Below are 19,392 nucleotides of genomic sequence, written 5' to 3'. Positions count from 1 at the left end.
TTGTTTAAAAGGACAGTGCATAATTACTAAGTTAAACAGCACACAAAACCACAGTTTTGTGTACATCCAAGTAGTGCTGTAGTTGTCGCTATAGTGAAACTGGAGATAAGTAAAGCGCACAATAGTGACTGGAAAACTCTGCATATAAGATGGGTAATTTGATAGACTTTGTTTCAAAATCCTGTTTTTTTCCTGAAGTTACTGATACATAAGCTTATAGAGCTGCTGATTAGAATGGGGTGACATTCTCTCTTCTAAAGTGAAGTCCTGAGTTTGCCAACTCTGTCAATCAGAATGTGCATGTAACCAATAAAGAGTTTGCCTCTGAATTTAATAACCGATTCATGTTACAAAACAGAAGACATGTAAAGGACACAACCCAAATGCATTTTCAAGCAAGAGGTAAGTAGCATGCAGTCACAGTTGAAGAAACAAAGGCACCAATCAGTGTTCTGGGCTCGGTTTTCAGGTTTTTTTCCATTATTTTATTTCTAGTATATGGAGGCTCCAATAGATGTCAATTTAAGTTTATGCTTTACAAAAAACAATCCCCAAACCAACCCCACCCCTTCCCTCCCTGCAATCCCTATAAATCAACAGAGAAAAAAGCCTTGGAAAGGACAGCAATAAGTTATGGAACGCTGTCATAGAAAAATCTGGGGCCAAATCTTCTCGAAGAGCGCCAGGCATCGTCTTCAGGGATGGTGCCAGAGCAATGTCTTCTGGGACGGCGCCAAGGCATCTTTATCAATGAGGTTATCATAACAATGCCTTCAGGGACAGCACCAGGGCAAAGTCTTTGAGGAGGACACCGGGTGATGCCTTCAAGAAACAAGACCGTGCACTACCTTCATTGATGGCACCAGGACATCTTCAAGGACAGTACTGAGCAACGCCTTAAGGTGCAGTGCCATGGCAATGGTTTCCAGGAAAAGCAAGGATTAAGTCAAGGAGAGAGTTAGTGATTAGGAGAGAACAAGACGCCATGGTAGCTTCAATACTATTGATGGTAAATGGACATACTGGATAGTCCGGAAGAAGCCAGACACCACATCATGGCATGACTGAACCACCAAGAGACCGTGGTGCAAATACCTGAACCATCGCTCACTCTACTTGTGCGAAGTGATTAAGCAAACCGCTGTGTCCCTAAGGTCCACCCCCCCACCTTCCATCCCAGAGACTGAGTTCAGACCAATATAGTTTTATACTTTTTCGTGAACGGTTTTACATTTTTACACCAGTGACCTATACAGAATGAAAGAGAAATGTCATGTCACCCAACTGGTAACCAATATGGGAGGGGAAAGCATTGAATGGAAGTATATGAGCATAGCAAGCAGGAAAAAGGCAGATGTATCAATTCACTTTTTACTTGGACAGTGGACATAAGTTATCAAGAGCCATATTAAGGAGGGAGAGAGCATGGTAGGTGAGCAGAAGCATGTTCCTTTTGAACACTGAGGAAACACATTAGGTGATCAGGAGCATGTTTGATGCAATAAAACGCAAGACATACATTTATTTGTTTATTATGGGGCTAGGTAAAGTGGAAGAGGTACCCCATATGTAAAGTGTGGGCAATAAAAAGTGATCTAGGGCTAGATGCTGCTTTGGTTGAAGTAAATGTCACTTGGTTGCCAGGAGGACATCTCACAGTCCTGATTAGGTTTCTACCTCTCATTCATAACCAGATGCCAAGGTGGGGGTTAAAGTCTCTTCTCCTCCCACCACACCATGTTCCTCATAATGGCTGTACACTCCAGGCCCGTGGATGCAACGGAAAAGACTCCAGCGGCAAAGCGCAAGAGCTTCATTCATGGCATTTAATAGACATTATCTGATGCAGAATGCTGACAAGACAACAAAACCACATATAGAAAGAGGGTGGCAGGGAGACAGGACTTTTCCTGCAACAGGAGTGAACGAGTGCACATCAAGTATGAAAGCCGATCAAGGGGTTTAACTTTGCTGCTTTTTCTTCAAAGCCTCCACCAAGTCATTCTTAAGAGCCTCCTGTTTGGATTTATCGGCAAATGTCTGCACAGACCTAAAGCAAGAAAAGAGAAAAATTACTAAAGTATACCCATGTAGACATTCAAAAGCCAGAGCACTTACGAGGAGCAACCTAAAGACATATGTACTGGAGGGCACAAGGGCAGTGACAAGCTACTCCAAGTTACAACAGATTACAATGTATTTTGGTATTATTGGGTGAAACATTCAACACTTCTTGGTCTTGTGTGCTAGTCTAAGTCTCATATTCCTGCTGGAACAACCCTTTGTCAATATTACAGGACCCTTCCGTAATACGGCCCTTGGTGCACAGATTTTGATACTGTGTATGACAGAAGTGCCTTGGGCGCAACAGGTGTTGTGCCCACTTTGTGTGCTTGTGTGGTCCCTTATGTAATACCGATAGTACTGTCGCTACATGTGTGCCAGACCTATCATTAAAGGGGGCTCACTCATTTGTAAGTGGTGAGGCCCCATGAAAAATAAGGGAAGCTGCCTCTGCACCCGAGCCATATTACAGATGTGGTCACAGTGGCAAACATGCCTTTAGGAGGCGTACTGCAAGTGAGCCACAAAAATATGGCCTAAAAGCAGCCAGCCCTCTGGAGAGATTAAAGTGGGTCCCATGGACCCCAAACCCCCAGACATCCCCTGGAAGGCGGGCGCAGTCACTCATTGTACCCGCCTGAATAGCGATCTGTAGATCCTCCTAAAAGTACAGGCGGCAACAACTTTAAAACAGATGCTCCATATTTCTCTTGACAGCGCTGCATTGGGGCAGTGCATTAAACATAATACGGTACACTTTCCTTGTTCGCACCTTGCTTTACGAGGCGCTGTGATGCAAACGTAAAAAGTACACCCTATCTGTAATAGGCCCGGGTGCAAAACTGACCATGAATTACAACTCAACAGCAGCACCTAAATGTCATACATTTAACCACAGCAGGGTATGTCCAAACTCAAACACCATACAGATGCCATAATCAAACATCAGTACCAAACACCAAGAGATCTAAACCAAACGCAGCATTCACACATATTGCAAAGCACCCGCAGCAACTGTTCACCATGTGCTCTACCTCAGCACCGTGACAAATACACTTGTGTCTGAATACATGTGCCATTATCCGGAACTTAGACACAACAACCATATTTTCTAATCCAGAACTCATGGGTAGTACTCCATTCCCAGTACCTCTATTCGATATCTTAAATCTACCCCAGTACTAATACACTGCAATTCAAATCTAGCGCCCTTACATCATCACCCTTTGTCCAACCTTAGTACCCCAAGACCCCAACCCTACTAAGCCCTCAACCTTGAGTTATTAGTCTACCAGATTTATGCAAAATGTGACTCATGTCAATCCCAAGATACAGGGAGTCATGTCATCAGAAGGCCAAACCAACCAAGAACAGACCACATACACAATCCCAATTTGAACATCCACTCAAAGTCCATCAAAACCTGTCATTAACTACGTATCCTAATGTAAGCATCAATAAGTCAAGTGTTCTTCAAAGATCCTAGCTCCCAAACACAAGTCCTAACTCAACCCTTGCAACCCAACCCACCATATGTCACGCTTAGACTCCTACAACAAGACTCCTAAATGAGCAAAGCATCCACACCGGTCAAAACAGAAAGCCAGCACAAATTTATCATAAGACTAGTGAACCCCAAGACAATACATATTCGAATCTAGCGACCAATGGCAAGTCCAAACAAACCCCAAGAACCACAGTCCATGTGCCTCAGCCCAATCCCAGCACTGATGCCAGGTCTATCAAAACTTTAGCAAACTAGCACAATACATTGCGTCCTTAGCCAAACCAAGCAACCACAAGCCAAAACCTACAACCTGAATTGAGCCATGTCTACAAAACATACTACAGTAATGAAAACATCATGAGCCTAAATGAACTTTAGCACTTATACAAGTCTTGCAACCCAGCCTTACTCTTCTGCACCATGACTTCTAACCAAAGGTAGCACCCACATGTAAACCAAACCCATAGCTGTAACAATATGCAATGCAACATAATTCTAACCTACAAACAGTCCTAAAGTCGCCATAGATTTCACACACACTGCTCTATCCATGCGACAGCATCCATGTCCTAACTTATTCCCTGCTCCCACACACTCCAAGCCATTCCTATCGAAAATACATTGATACCATAACCAACCCAACAATCAGACCATGGTGAAACCAAACCAATCCCTGCACCCATATGCAGGCATCCTAACCCAACAGCGGCACCAATACTAATCCGGTCTTGGCACCCATGGACCAGGTGTAACAACTGTGGCATTTACAGAGCTAGTGGTCCAATCTAAGCACCCATACATAGTGACCAGATCCCAACCCAAAATCCATTTCAGACCATGACCCTCACCAATTCCTGATGATCCTTAAATAGGTCATGTCATGTCATGTCACGTCACGTCACATGTTTTTATATAGCTCAGCTTTTCACCGTGAGGTCTCAAGGCGCTGGCAGCAAACCGGTAGACACAGTTAATAGCTATTGAGGGATGTGTCAGGATTATTTAGGAAACAGCCAGGTTTTGAGAGTTTTACGGAATTGTTTGTGTTCGGTGATTAATAACAGGTGAGGGGCAATTTGTTCCAAAGCAAAGGAACAAGATAGGAAAAGGAACCATGGCCATAACATGAGGTACGGACTCGAGGTTGAATCAAGAATGATTTGTTACTGGACCTTAAGGGTCTTTTGGGTACATACCAGTTGAGCTTTTTTCTAAAGATATTCGGGACCGGTATTGTACAGAGTCTTGTGCGTCATACTAAGGATCTTAAAATGGCTTCTCAGACGGACAGGGAGCCAGTGGAGCTTTTTCAAGCATGGAGCAAAAGCTGTTCTGGGAGGGAGATTCAGAACTAATCTGGCTGCAGCATTCTGGAGGGTCTGCAGCTTTGAGAGCAGGTCCTCGTTGAGTGCGGCGTACAGGGTATTGCCATAGTGTAAATGGCTGATCAGACCCTGTACCAGAGGTTTTCTGGCTTCAATAGGAAGCCATTTAAAGATCTTCCTAAGATTGCGCATGATACAATAACAGGTTCCTGTGACCTGGTTGACATGGTTTTTCATGGATAGAGCGTGGTCAATCGTTATTCCCAGATTGCGTACAGCTGGTTTTGGAGAATTACATGCTACCAATTCAGGAGGCCACCAGTCTTGCAACCAGGATTTTTCAGCATTACCAAACAGAAGGACTTCGGTTTTACTAGCATTCAATTGCAATTTGTTGTTATTCATCCAGTTACTAATCTCAATCATTCAGTTTTTAAAACGAGAGCGGGAATCAGAGTAGTCTGTACCCTATGTGATAAGCAATTGGGTATAGTTGGCGTACGATACAGTTACAAAAAGCCGTATGAATTGATGATCTTCGCCAACGGAGTTAGATATACATTGAATAGAAGAGGGCTGAGAATAGATTCTTGGGGTACCCCCACAGTTACCGGGCGGCTACTTGAGACCAGGGTGTCTACTCGCACGGTGGTGAGGCGGTCAGTGAGATAGGTATCAGATGAAGGGCCCTCGGTTGGATTGAAAACTATCTCCCACAGTTGATGTTTCAAGATGCTGTGGGAGATGGTATCAAAAGCAGCGGATAGGTCCAAAAGGATGAGAATAGCTGAATCGCCTCTATCCACCCCGAGCCTGATGTTATCTACGATCTCAATGACTGCTGTCTCCTTGCCATGAGTGACATGGAAACCGGATTGTGAGGGGTCTAGAACGCCCATGGGATTCGATGAAAGCCGTAAGCAGTCTGTTGACTAGATGTTCTAATACTTTCCCAAAATAGGGTAGCAGTGAAATGGGCCGATAGTGAACTGGTAATGTCGGATCAGTGGAGGTTCTTTTTAGGAGGGGTTTGACTTGTGCATGTTTCCATTTGGTTGGCACAATGGCTTGCTCTAGTGAGGTATTAAAAATTTCCTTGAGAGAGTCAGTCAGTAATGGGGTAATTTTAATGCAGGGGAGGGAGGAGGTCTAGAATGGAACCGGATTTTACCTTGTTTAGGCCCTCTAGTATTTCAGTAACGGTGATAGGGTCAAATTCAGTCAAACAACAAATATCCTTGCAGTTAGCAGAAGGGGATTTTATAAGTGGGAGGTTATTTTGCTGGAGTGGGCTGGAGTCAGTGTTCGAGAAGGAGGAATACATTTATTTAATTTTATTATCAAAGAAAATGGACATGGACTCAACCCATTCTTGGGTGGGTACAAACGGGTGCGGTTTGTCCCGGGGTGACGAAAATTCTTTTAATATTTTAAATAGTTCTTTACTTGAATTAGCTACGTTGTTTATGCGCGCGGTTAAATAGGTCTTTTTAGCCATTTTGATGTTTTTTACATAAAGTGAGGGCAGCAATTTATAATTCCTATGATCCTCCTTTTTTGTTTTCCGCCATTGCCGTTCAGCTGCTCGACTAGATTGCTTGTCAGTTTTTAGATCTGCGGTGCACCATGGGGAAGCAATGAATTTCACATTAACATTAGTCTCAGGGATAATCTCATCCAGGGTTTGCAGGATAGACATCTCTAGGTTGGTTACCATTAGTTCCAGTGGGGTCTGATTTATTGGAGATTTAAAATGTTTAAGAAAAGCTTCAGATGTCAATTTGCGCCAAGGTCGTATAAACTTTCTTTTTTTACTTACTAATTTGGCCAGAGTGGGTCTAGGAAGACTGAACCTTAGAAGATAATGGTCGGTCCAAATCATGGGCATTGGGATCTCATTACTCATTTTGGATGAGTTGGTGAAGATTAAGTCGAACGTGTGGCCTGCTAGGTGAGTCGGGCCAGTTACCCTTTGGGTCAATCCTAGACTCTCCATTGTTCTAATTAAATGGATTGTTTCATGATCAGATAGGAGCTCGGCATGATAATTAATATCCCCAAGTAAAACAAAATTATCAGTTGCCAGAGTATGAGAGACTATGATTTCTAAAAGATGGTTAACAAATTTCATTTTAGGACCAGGAGGTCTATAGACTAAGGCACCTCGCCATGTTTTGGAGCTGGAAATTTTAATATTGACAACCAGGATTTCTGTGGTTGGGCTGGAGAAAGACTCTAGCAACTCCATCTGTATGGGAGGTTTGGCTGCAATTGCTACGCCACCCCCTCTGCTCACCTCTGTCTAACCTGGTTAGATAATACTCTGGGGGAAAAGCAGTTGCTATGTCAGATGAGGCTTGGCTATGGAGCAAAGTTTCAGTGAAAAAACAGATGTCAGGTTTATCAGTGTCTAGGATGCTCCATACCTCTAATACATGTTTAGGTATAGATCGTATATTAAGATACATTGCAGTGAGAGTTTTGACATTTTATTTCCTTTCAATAGGCGATGTTGCGATATTGTGTGATTTGGAAACCTTGTTCGATATCTCATTAGCTATAGTAGTATTCAGACGTTCTGAGGTCTCATTTGCTTTAACAGTGGCTGCATGAAGGCATACTGAGGACTCAGTCCGGGGAGTTGTGTAATGATATATAGGGGGCTGAATCATCAGGGTGGTAATGCCAGTATTAAAAGTCCTTGAGATATTTAAAGATTTCAGCTCATCGCTGGTGTATGTATGTATAGGCATTTATATAGCGCACTACTTACCCGGAGGGTCCCAAGGCGCTTCAACCGCTGCGAAACCCTTCCTGGCTTCCCTGAGAGATGGTCCCTTAATGGGTATCTCCAGGGTGAGACCAGGCATCCCCGGCGGTCTGGTGGGGCCGTTAGTGAAGATGAGGCAAGCTAATGCCCAGAGTTGCCGAGTGTGATCGCGGATCAGAGTGGGCACCGAGGCGAGAGAATTATCTAGTCCGCTGAACCTGGTCCAGAAACCTGCTGCGCCGGGCATCGAACCCTGGTCCCGGGCCGTCCTCTGCTCTCGGGTCTGCCGCCTCTAACCAGTGAGCCACACTACTTCATAGCATTTTGCAAGGGAGCTTACCAGGGGATTAAGAGTAGGACAGAAACAAGGTTCCGGACGGTGGGCGGCAGCCTGGCGCAGACGGGCTTGCCTTTGGCGCGCCTTCGGTGCGCCGCTGCGCTGAGGGTAGGTTTAAATGGGGAGGGAGGCGGGTCAGTTGTGAAGACGCTAGCCAATCCGCAGTAGATTGGCTTCAACTGGTTGCCTGTCCCTCCGTTCAATCGGCACAAGCCGTGACAGACCGGGGACCAGCAACCAAAGAACGAGCAGTGTGCAAAGCGCAGATAACACACAGAAACAATTTAAAATGACGAACAGTTTTTAAAATATGTACATGCTGCCTCTAAAGCGGACTCTGGTGCCTGCTAGTCAGGTAGGTGCAATTCAATACAATACCCCTGCACTAGCGCAACAGCATAGAAATCGTAATTTTCTGGGTTATACTGTACTTAATTCCAAAGACCGGGGGTTCATCAAAAGGTTTGGCATTTGATTGAAAATGGTTGCACTATGCCACATGACTGTGGATCATTTTATTTTCAGTATTCTGATGATTTATCGCATAAAGAAACAGGACATTTGAACATCTGCCTAGTGCACAAAACGCTTTGCAAAAAAAGTGTGTAAAAACATGCAAGGAAAAGCATCAAACTGTGCCATCAAATAGTGCGAGCCCTACAAAATATTATTTCAATATTTAAGAAAATATGTTCATGCACAGGAAATATCCATGCAGCTGCACTAACAAACAAACACACAGTCCGTGCTCGTTGAACTACCACACAAGAATCTGCAGCACCAAAGCACTGAAACTCAAACCTAGAGGCATGCTGCATTATCACAAACTGAGCCAGGGCCCGTGAGGCAAAGCTGAACCACTGAGTGGGGCAGGTCCTCCATCTCTCCGAGTTCCATATAGCACTGCTGTCACTCAGTAAGCCAAACCCTCATTCAACTGCTCCTACACTGGCAGCCAAAGGCCACAAAGGGAGCCAGAACCCCCGCTATTGAGGGAGTCTCAGCTCCATCTCACAGCCACCCCACAGAAAGCCAGAGAAAAGGACATCACTGCTGTCAGTGTTTCTGCTACACTGCAGCCAATAAGGCACAGTCAGTGCTGCCACACAGGTGCCAAAGCTCATGAAGTGAAGCTAACGTTTTTGCCCCACTGCCACCTCAGAGGGAGCCGGAGGCCCAGCCACAATCACGCCAGACAAGAAACTGACCCTACCACAGAGGGCAAAGCCCATGTTTTACTGCTGCCACACATGAAACAGAAACCCGCTACCACACCACTGACACTCAGGAAGACATTTATCCTGTCACACAAAGCGCCAAAGGCCCCCAACACACAGATCAAGTCAGTGCAACACTGAGTCAGTTCTCCAGCACACCACACAGGCAATCTTAAACTGCCACAAGTAGCACAAGTCGTTTTCAACTACCTCCAAGAGACCCACACAGATGCTGCAAAGCAACACAAGGAACAAGAGTGCTGCTCCACTGCCAGACAAGGAGCCATGGATGTGCATTTAACAATTGTATATATTGAATTAGTTTTGACTTAATGCAAACATCAAATGTACACAAAGTGAATGCTTTCACAAGACCCAACATGGAATTGTGGGGTGGAGTCTGGCAAAACCATGCAGAGATTAAGGGTTAGGCACGCCCCGGCCTCGTGAGCGCGGGTTACCTCCACTGTTTAATTATCAGGTTGTATGTAGATCTGCCGTTGGGTCAAAACTTGCGAAAGTTCCCGCTGCAGTTGTTTAAACTTTTGATTGTCGGGTATCGCATCAATCGATCTACAGAAAGTAGGTGGGAGAGAAGTGAAGGACAGAAAAGGAGGCAAAAGCAAGAGTTCTGCCAAACAGATGGCCTCTCAGAGCACACCAGAATGCAGAACCTTCCATGAGGCCTGCAGAGTTCCATTGTAGGAATGAAAGGCTGACACTCTTCTTCTAAGTGCCATCAACGAGGACAAAATTCTGGAACCTGCAACTAGGTATACAATACCCAGTACTAGAAACAAAGTCCTGGCATTCCAATACTTTGCGAAATAAAGACAGGGCAATTAAAAAAAAAAAGTTAAATATTAATAAAGGGACAGTTGCAGAAAGCGCACTTGAGGCCACATCATCCGACCCACGTATTGAAGGCAGCAGAACAAGAAACAAAATGAAAGCATAGATCGATTATGTGTGCATGGCATCGCAGAAAAAAAAACGCAACTGTTCTATTGGCAAAATGTACTCACCTGTAACGCCGGATCTACAGTTTAGTAGAATTACATGTTGATTTACCTACCCTCTGGTGACAGCATGAAACAGTTTTAAAATTATTTATGTAATACTAGCACTTTAAAAAGTACCAGCAGAGAAATCATGTTGAACTAGATTCGAATGAGGTCGATAGAACGCCCAAAAATCTTGAAGGAACAACCAATGGTAGAGCTACAAACACTGATTGAAACTTACTCACTAGTACTACAGTCAAGGCTTTTTTTGATTAAATAGATTTGCTATCCCATCTATATATGGGAACAAAAGTTGCATCCAAAATAGATAACACTACTTAGAAACAGTACTGTACAATGCACCGTCCACCTTAGGCAAATAAATAAAAAATACTTGAGAATATGTATGCTTGAAGTATAAACGGCCTCTATGGCTTCCTCTGAAAGTTTGTCCATCTTTTAACAGAATTAAACCCCGTTTAATCCTTAGCAATGAGACAATATATCAGGGAGGAGGCAGCACAGACTTTGATATGGGGTCTCCAGCAGTAACCTGTCATTAGCAGGAGTCTCCTGCAAAGGAGGTTCCTTCAATCTTACTGCTTCTGTGGTCAGAAGGTGAAGTTGCGCCTCTTCCTTGGAGGGAAGAGGCGGAGCATAAAAAGTAGGCAGATAGATTTTTTGGCCTACGTGAAATACAGTAATTACTTTCGTAAGAAAGTAAGCTCTAGTACGAGGCACCAGCTTGCCTGGGTAGATGAAGCTTGGATGACGAGACCTGAAGCTCACTCACCCTCCGGGTCGATGTTATTGCCACCAGGAAGACTGTCTTACTAGTAAGGAATCTTAGCGGACAGTTATGTAAGAGCTCAAACGGAGCACACATCAGGACCGGATTAAGGTCCCACTGAGACATACTGAAAGGCGAGAGAGGATGCCTATGTTGCAAAACGTTCAAAAACCTATGTACAATGATGAACTGAGAATACAGTGGGTCGTTGAAAAGTTTGAACAGCAGGACCACGATCGCCTCGAGTAGCTTTGGGGGGGGCGGGGGAGCATTCAATTTTTAAGGGATTCAGGATAGAGTTCCAGCAAACTGGTGTCAAGAAGGTGTTTTAAAGTTTAATAAAATGCTCCCGTGAGTCTATCAGAGCCTGGGGCTTTCGACCCATCCATAGTCAATTGCGGAAATATTCTCAACTGAGACTGTCTTGCTAAGGAATTGTTGCTGCGGAGAGGACAGCCAAACCATGGCAATCTCTGATAGATAATCTGCTAGATTGTTACCCTCCCCTACCTACATGGAGGCATAGAGTAGAGTATAATGCAGCAATTCTGCCAGGATCTCGCCACAATCTGTGCTACGTGTACCATCCTCAACTGTAAACTCTAATATGCAATTGCTTCCCCGTTGTGGGCGACGCAGTTTCGCCTGGGCGCTCACCCTTGCTATACTAACTGTGTTGCTCATTAACGAGGTTGTCAGAGACAATAACTCATTTGACTAGGTGGTCATTTACGGGGCAATATTTTTCTAGTTAGAATGCACCAGTCAATGGGGCAGTCATCTAAGATTGTAATTCTACTTACCTGGAACCACGTGGCTTCAGTTTTTTGTGTTGCAAACTCACATGGTGTGCATTTCTCCTAGCTATAAGGTCAGACTGCGCTTAGAATCTGGGTGCGTTGTATGGTTCTGGGATTCTTATTTACTGAAAGAGGGCCTTTGTGGACTTTGTGTTTGGTAGTTTTAAATAATGAATCATACTAGACATAGGTCAGCTAGAGCGGACTTGATCTACTGTTTATTATACTGTTTAGTAATGGTACCTTCTGGGAAACTATCCTCTAGTGGAGCTGGGGGCTGCATTATGTATATGAATGCATTTGCTTAAAGACTTGCAATCTATTTCGTTCTGATGAACTGTGCTTTCAGGGTCATCAGAATCAGATTATTTGGCTTTGATTAAATTTTGTGAAAATGTTTGTAAAATATAATGAAATTAACTTAAATATCTGATAGGACACTTGGTGATAGCATTATGGTTGTGCTGTCAGTATGTAAATGCTTACCGTATTTTCCGGCGTATAAGACGACCTTTTAACCCCTTAAAATTTTCTGGAAAGTCGGGGGTCGTCTTATACGCCGGGTACAAATTTTATGGTATTTTTTCATGCGCTTTTTCATAGCGAGGACTTCACTCGAAGGTGTCAGACCGCTTCACAATACGAAATAACAAGAAACAACACACCTTATGTTAAAAAATACAGCCACCGACCCTGGCAACGTCCAAAAATACAGCCACCGACCCTGGCAACGTCCACACCCAGGCCCCGCGCCATGAATTGTGCAAGTATCGAAAGCGAGCGTGTTTTTGTCATAGCGAGGACTTCACTCGAAGGTGTCAGACCGCTTCACAATAGGAAATAACAAGAAACAACACACCTTATGTCAAAAAATACAGCCACCGACCCTGGCAACGTCCACACCCAGGCCCCGCGCCATGAAGTATCGAAAGCGAGCGTTTTTTTCATAGCAAGGACTTCACTCGAAGGTGTCAAACCGCTTCACAAGCGAGCAAATGGCGCCATGAGTCTTACCTCGACTGCCGCTGCCGCTGTACACGCGCCTCCAACCGCTTGCACATCCCCAGGCAGACGAGGCAGCAGGACGAGGCAGCAGGACGTCCGAAACACGGTACATGGTAATGGGCAGCCAACGCCGAAGATGGCAGCGCCCAGTGTGTTGATACGTTTGGCACGTTTTGGCACGCTCACCTCTCCCCTTGGCATGGGCGTGGCATAGAAAGGGGACTGTACAATGTTCCCGAATGTTCCCGAAGGCAGTAGAGCACTTGCCGTGATTGGCTGGTTGTTGCTAAGAGGAAAAACAGTCTCGTGACCAGATAGCGTATTTGCCGTACCGTACGTGTGGTGTTGAAGACAGTCTCTGCACCTGTCCATTCTGTACAGCACCAGTACCGTACATCGAGTGCAAATGGCTGACAGTCAAGAACCCGGCAAGGCTCCAGCAGCACATTCCGTGCAAATTGGAGACAGCGAAGAACCCGGCAAGGCTCCAGCAGCGCATCCAGAGCAAATGGCTGGCAGTCTAGAACTCAGCAAGGCTCCAGCAGTGGCAAGGAGAAGAAAATATGAAGCCAGCTACAAACTCAAAGTTGTGGCTTTTGCCACGGAACATAATAACTGTGCTGCTGCTAGGCAATATGGAGTGACAGAGAAGATGGTTCGGGCCTGGAGAGCAAATGAGCAAGCATTGCGGAGTATGCCAAGGGGCAAGTGTGCACTAAGAAGAGGCACCCCACATTGGCCAGAACTGGAAAAGCATGTAGCAGACATGGTGGCCGAGCATCGGCAAAGCGGGTATGTCGTGACCCGAAATAAAATCCGCTTGGTTGCACTTCAGTGGGCCAAATCTAATCCCGATCTCAGCCACAGATTTAAGGCCACTGTGTCCTGGTGTACCAGATTCTTGGGAAGGCATAATCTGGTATTGCGGCAAAAGACAAAAATTGCCCAGAAATTACCAGCGGATCTTGATGCCAAAATGCATAGCTTCCATCGCTACGTCATTAGGCTGCGCAATGAACATGTGTATGCGCTAAGTAGCATCGGAAACATGGATGAAACTCCGATGAATTTTGATATGATCGCCAACAAAACTGTCCATCAAAAAGGCGAAAAGACAATTTTAATAAAAACAACAGGACATGAGAAGTCCAGTTTCACTGTGGTACTTGCATGCACAGCTGATGGTGGCAAACTGAGGCCAATGGTTATTTTTAAAAGGAAAACAATGCCGAAACTCAAGTTTCCTGCTGGTTGTTTTGTGCATGTTAATGAGAAAGGATGGATGGATGAAGAAGGGGTAAAGCTATGGCTTGATAACGTATGGAGCAGGCGACCAGGTGGACTTCTACAAAGGCGTAGTCTACTGGTGTGGGATATGTTCAGGGCTCATTTAACTCCCAGCACCAAGCAAAGGCTGGCAAGACTGAAAACGGATGCTGCTGTTATACCTGGAGGACTGACATCGTTGGTGCAGCCATTGGATGTGTGCCTAAACAAGCCATTTAAAGATCGCATCCGAGAACAGTGGAATGAGTGGATGGTTAGCGGTGAAAAAACATTCACAAAAGGAGGAAACATGCGTGCGCCACAGTTGGATGTTTTGTGCAACTTTGTCATAAAGGCCTGGAACGACATCGATGCAGAAACAGTCATAAAGTCTTTCAAGAAGTGTGGCATATCGAACTCATTAGATGGTATGGAGGACGACTATCTGTGGGAAGGTGAAGAGGATGCCGAAGAAGAGACCACATCATCTGATACGGAATTGGTACAAGATCCATACGATGACTGCCTTACAGATGTACCACAAGATCTCATAGACTTACTTATGAGATCAGATGACGAAGAGGAGGATTTTGAAGGTTTTTAAAGGGAACGTTATAAATCCTGTAGAAATCGCTTGGATTTATGGGAAGTTATGGAACGTTTAATGCACTTGCACTGTTTCATGCACTACGTTATTTATGTTTGCCGTTATTCAGAAGTGACAGTTTTTGATATGGTTTTAAATAAAATGTTTCCGAGTAAAGCAAGATTGTTTCTACAACCAATTTCTTTGCGTTCAGTCTTTCAGTTTGTAAAATAAACGCTTATAGGTACCCACTGCCCACTGATAAAGCCTTACTGCTCACCCACAGGGAGGAGGACTAGACTAATACGGTAAGTTCAAAATACCGGTACATACTCGGAATGGCTATGCTGCGCTGGAAGTGGGGGGTCGTCTTATACGGCGAGTATAGCACTAAACCTAAAATTTTTCTGCCAAAGTCGGGGGTCGTCTTATACGCCGGGTCGTCTTATACGCCGGAAAATACGGTAAATAGTGTGCGCGCGCGAGCTTGTGCGTCAGTACAAAGTGGTGAAACAAATGTTTTGTAAATTTTGTTCACATTGTAAACACAGCCTTGAATCTGGGGAAGAGTTGTCCTTCTGAACATTGCTTGAAGCTAGCAGGTTCATTTTTTTTGCTTGCTTGGAGTGGTGGTCAATTTCTTGCCACAGGAGGGCATAATCTTCCAAGAGGAGACCCTGATCAGCTAAGACGCTTCATTCTTTTATCTGCAGTTCAAGGGGTTTTGTTGTTTGTAGCGCTACAGCAGAAAGGAACACCATGCACAGATAGAGGACTGAATCAGGCAAACAGCTGGCCCCTCCCCACCCCCACTATACCGAAGGATTTACACAGAAAATGTTTTACAGGTGTAAAGTCCTTGCGATAAGGGTTTCTGATGAAGGCAATCTGTACACCGTAAAAAGGGCTCTTTCTGCATATATTTTCTTTGCTCCACAAGTCACACTAAGCTTCCAAGAGACTTTTTGGCCCGAATTGACATCTCTTGTCCAGACTAGCTTGCCAAAGACGGATAGCTTCCTTCACAAAACCAACTAAAAGTGGGCAAGGAATTCAAGATCAGTAAGTAAACGATTGAAAAATACAGTTCGTGTCTATATTGTAGAGATTTAGAAACTCCTGAAACATTAGCACTATTTACCCTAAGTAAGTGTTTTGCTAGGTCTAGTGCACAGACCTTTGTACCTGTACACATGTAGGGGGATGGACTACTGCAGGCTGCCTAGGTCTTAAGGTGTTGAAAACCGTCTGAATGCTTTTGGTTTAGGTGGCCCTCCCCCAAAACCAGTCTAAAATTTTAGGAAAAGGGAAGCCTACCTAACTCCTATTCTTTAAGTAGTGTAGTTTTCAGCTGCTCAAGTGAAACACCCCCACCCTGTCCTCCATGTGTTACTGGCTGTCGCCTTGCAAAGTGGTCCTCTGTTGGGACCGGGTTCGGTCAGATGAACCTTCTAGAGTTCCAAACTGCTCTGTACTTGGACTCCGCTACTGAAACTAACAATAACTGGACCCAAAATAAGGACGATATGTTTGTCTGTAATTGGAAGAAGGCTTTGAATATACAGCAAAGCAGACATTTCTCTTCCACCACGAAGTGCGACCAACAGCTGCATGAAAATACTCTGAAAGTATGGTAACCCCAGAAGACATAGTTGTTACTGACTCACTATCATTGTGTGCTCCATTATAAACACAGACATGCTGGGGAGTAACTGTTTTTCAAGAACTTAAACTGTACAATGTGTGCATACAATTTAACAGCACCGGGTTACCGTAACCTGAACGTTCTGTCTATTGTCACCCTAAAACAGTAATACTGGCTATAAATGGGTGAGTCCATAGTGATTTGGGTAAAGGACTATTGGGGCCAGGATCTTTACTATTTGTGGGCAGGGAACTCAGCAGCTGGGGCTTCAGCCCAATCCTTTCATGGAGCTCCCAAAGAAGTTATAAGAATAGGTTTTCAAAAACCAAGAATTTCACATTTCTACCAGGGAATACCAGGCTAAAAACCGGAAATTATTCAGTCATGCGACTACTTGAAGGGGCCAATTCTGGAACTAACAATAGTTAAAACATACTCCCTTTGCTTCCACATATAAAGTGTGGTTGCAATTATTCCAAAGCCCCTACATAAATTCAAATTTGAACTTCTTTATTTTTCCAAAGTGGATCTTGACCATTGGAACCTGGCTCCATAAGAACGTAAGAGAGGATATTAAATATGGCGACTAACTTTTCTGTGGGGTTTAGTTTGAGCTAACTTTAGGCGCTCAGGCTGCTTCAGCTAAGACAACAGTTTTCTCTGCCACAGCTACGCAATGATCTAGAACCCGAGGCATGTGGCTATTTAGAAAGGATAACATAAGCATGACCCAGCATAAATTGACAACAGCATGAACTAGCTGTGGGAGAAGCATAGGCACGACTCCGCACAAAAGGTGCACCAAAGGTATAATCAAGCATTGGAAAATGGCAAATACATGCACCAGAATCAGTGTGACGGGGTTAGTCAATAGATAAAGAAATGGGGGGGGGGGGCGGGGGGTCAGGGAGGTCACTCATTAACTGCTGTGAAATGGCATTGGATGGAGGAAACAAGAATTAGAGTATTGACCTTTTCATAATTCGTGGCAGCAGCCTGAGTGTGAGAAAGAAGGTAGAAGGTCATTAGGCTTGAGAATGTCACACCTATTAACAAGTGGAGCACTAGAGTGATGGGTGAAGCACAAAAGATCTTCTGTGGGGAAGGTCAAGCCTTGTTGCCAGCGCACATGGATGTCATTATTAGACAACAAGGAAAAGACCCAACCAGTGCAAATAACTACATAACTGGCTGTCTAGGAGGTGATGTTGAAAAAGGTCATGGGCTAGCTTTACCCACAGCTTAAGTAAATCAGAGTGAGCAGGAATCTAGTAGAAGACAATAAACAGGATGGCAAATGGAGGCAAGAGCAGAGAAGACCAGTGAAATGTTCAGAATGGTACAAGAGGAAAGGCGAAATGAAGGTGCTGTGTCAGCCTGTGTGCAGAACATGGTTAATTAAGCTTCCTGGATCCAAGATAATGTGGGCAAGAAAAGAGGTTTACCTAAGTCCATTAACTATGTCCTTGGTTTTCCCAAAGTAGATCTCATTCAGTGTGCTCCTGATCTTATTCTCCATATCCTGAAACAGAGGAAGAAAAAATACAAGTCTAAGACTCCAGTGCTGGTAACCTTCCAGGCTACTACCCTCTAACAGTACAAGCAGTGCACTTGTGGAAGAGCAGGCGATCATCTCCACCTATTTTAGCACAGTACAAGCAGAAAAGCACACACATTGCAGGTACTAGTTTACCTCCATCTATTTAATTATTACACAAACACATTCAAGTGCCCCCTACAACCTAGGACCCATAATGGTGACAGAGAGAAGTGGCTGAATTCCGAGATGCATTCTAACATCATTTAAGCAATGTAAGTTGATTAGCACCTATTCCCCATCTATTGTTTTATTGCTGTTTGTTTCATGATGCAAAAAGCACACTGGTGGGGTTTATTCACTGGAGGTCAGCACAAGCTTTGTCAGTCTGAATTAAGAGACTGTTACTATAGGGTACTTATCCACCCCTCCCATCCCACTAAAGACTATATACAAGATTACCACAGTCCTACAACACCTTCCCTCCATTCACCACCACCTTCCCCATGACCCACGGCTTCACGCCCACCACACTTCCCATTGGTTTATCTATGGTATCGCTTGAAGCTTGCCTGAATGTCATAATAACCACAATCACTAGGTCAATCATAAAAGAAACAAAACACAATGAAATACGAGCCCGATTTCGAACCTGCACAAGAAATCAAATGAAGACTGACATGGCAGAGATCCCTTTAGCACCAGCTAACTTTTACGCCTTGCCATCCACTAGTACCCAATAAAGTACCTAAGAGCAGACGCATACCCGACTTCATACAATAAACGCCATATGGAGACTATGAACCAGCGCATCTACTAGCATCGGAAAGTTAGGGCTTCAACTAAAGTCAGGGCCTGCCTACTAATACTATGATCGGAAATGCATATTCTCCTTGCCAAATTAAAATGAATCCACCTACCATGTAGGAGAACCAAGCATCATTACTCACCTCCACGAGTCGTCCAATGTTGGCGATGTGTGGGGAGGAATCGCTTACAGTTTCATCCTTCTCCATCTGTTGATCAGAAAGCCCAAAATAATTAGTGTGCCCAGCTTTGAACCAGGATTTAATTATATTTGACTATACGATGACAGAATAACCACAAACTTCTAGAGGGTTCAAAAAGTCGTCCAGTCATAAAGTGGTCCAGAATCAGATTCCACACAATAAATACCCAGTGTCCATGAAGAATATTGACAAGTTCCATAGCAGGCTTCAAGTATGCAAACATTACCAAGGACTATAAGGGAGTGACACAAAAGAAAATGGATGCTTTACAGTGAAATGAGAATACATATCCAGGTTATATAGGTGAACGGGGAGTAGCATGTTACAACAGAATGCAAAAAGAGGCTCATATCTACTGTCAAAATGTCTCTGCTAATAAAGACAAAGTTACTTACCATTGGTTAGTCTGGTAGATACTCTACCTGCAAATTCCTTACCTCTAGATTCTCCCCAGGTACCAAACTGAACCCAGATAGTTGAAATAGTTCTCCTTTTTTGACAAGCGATGCACAACACCAGTATCCGCCCA

The 19,392-nt window shown here is 44.3% G+C and overlaps 1 protein-coding gene across 2 annotated transcripts in view; it reads right to left on the bottom strand.

Moving 5' to 3' along the window:
* Positions 1–460: 460 nt before the first annotated feature.
* The window catches only part of CAPZB (capping actin protein of muscle Z-line subunit beta), a 223,314-nt gene continuing 204,382 nt past the window's right edge, over positions 461–19,392 (bottom strand). The window contains exons 7-10 of one of the 2 annotated variants that reach the window (XM_086921572.1): positions 18,804–18,869; positions 17,762–17,838; positions 9,682–9,793; positions 461–2,050 (exon numbers count right to left, since the gene is read on the bottom strand). In XM_086921572.1, the coding sequence (XP_086777698.1) occupies positions 9,691–9,793; positions 17,762–17,838; positions 18,804–18,869 (246 nt within the window). In that variant the 3' untranslated portion in view covers positions 461–2,050; positions 9,682–9,690. The remainder of the gene's footprint in view (positions 2,051–9,681; positions 9,794–17,761; positions 17,839–18,803; positions 18,870–19,392) is intronic. The other variant, XM_086921573.1, reaches the window with a different exon arrangement.

Source organism: Lissotriton vulgaris, chromosome 5, assembly GCF_964263255.1.
Source record: "Lissotriton vulgaris chromosome 5, aLisVul1.2, whole genome shotgun sequence".
NCBI lineage: Eukaryota > Metazoa > Chordata > Amphibia > Caudata > Salamandridae > Lissotriton > Lissotriton vulgaris.
Note: the sequence above shows the minus strand (reverse complement) of the source record. Positions and strands in the feature narration are given on the sequence as shown.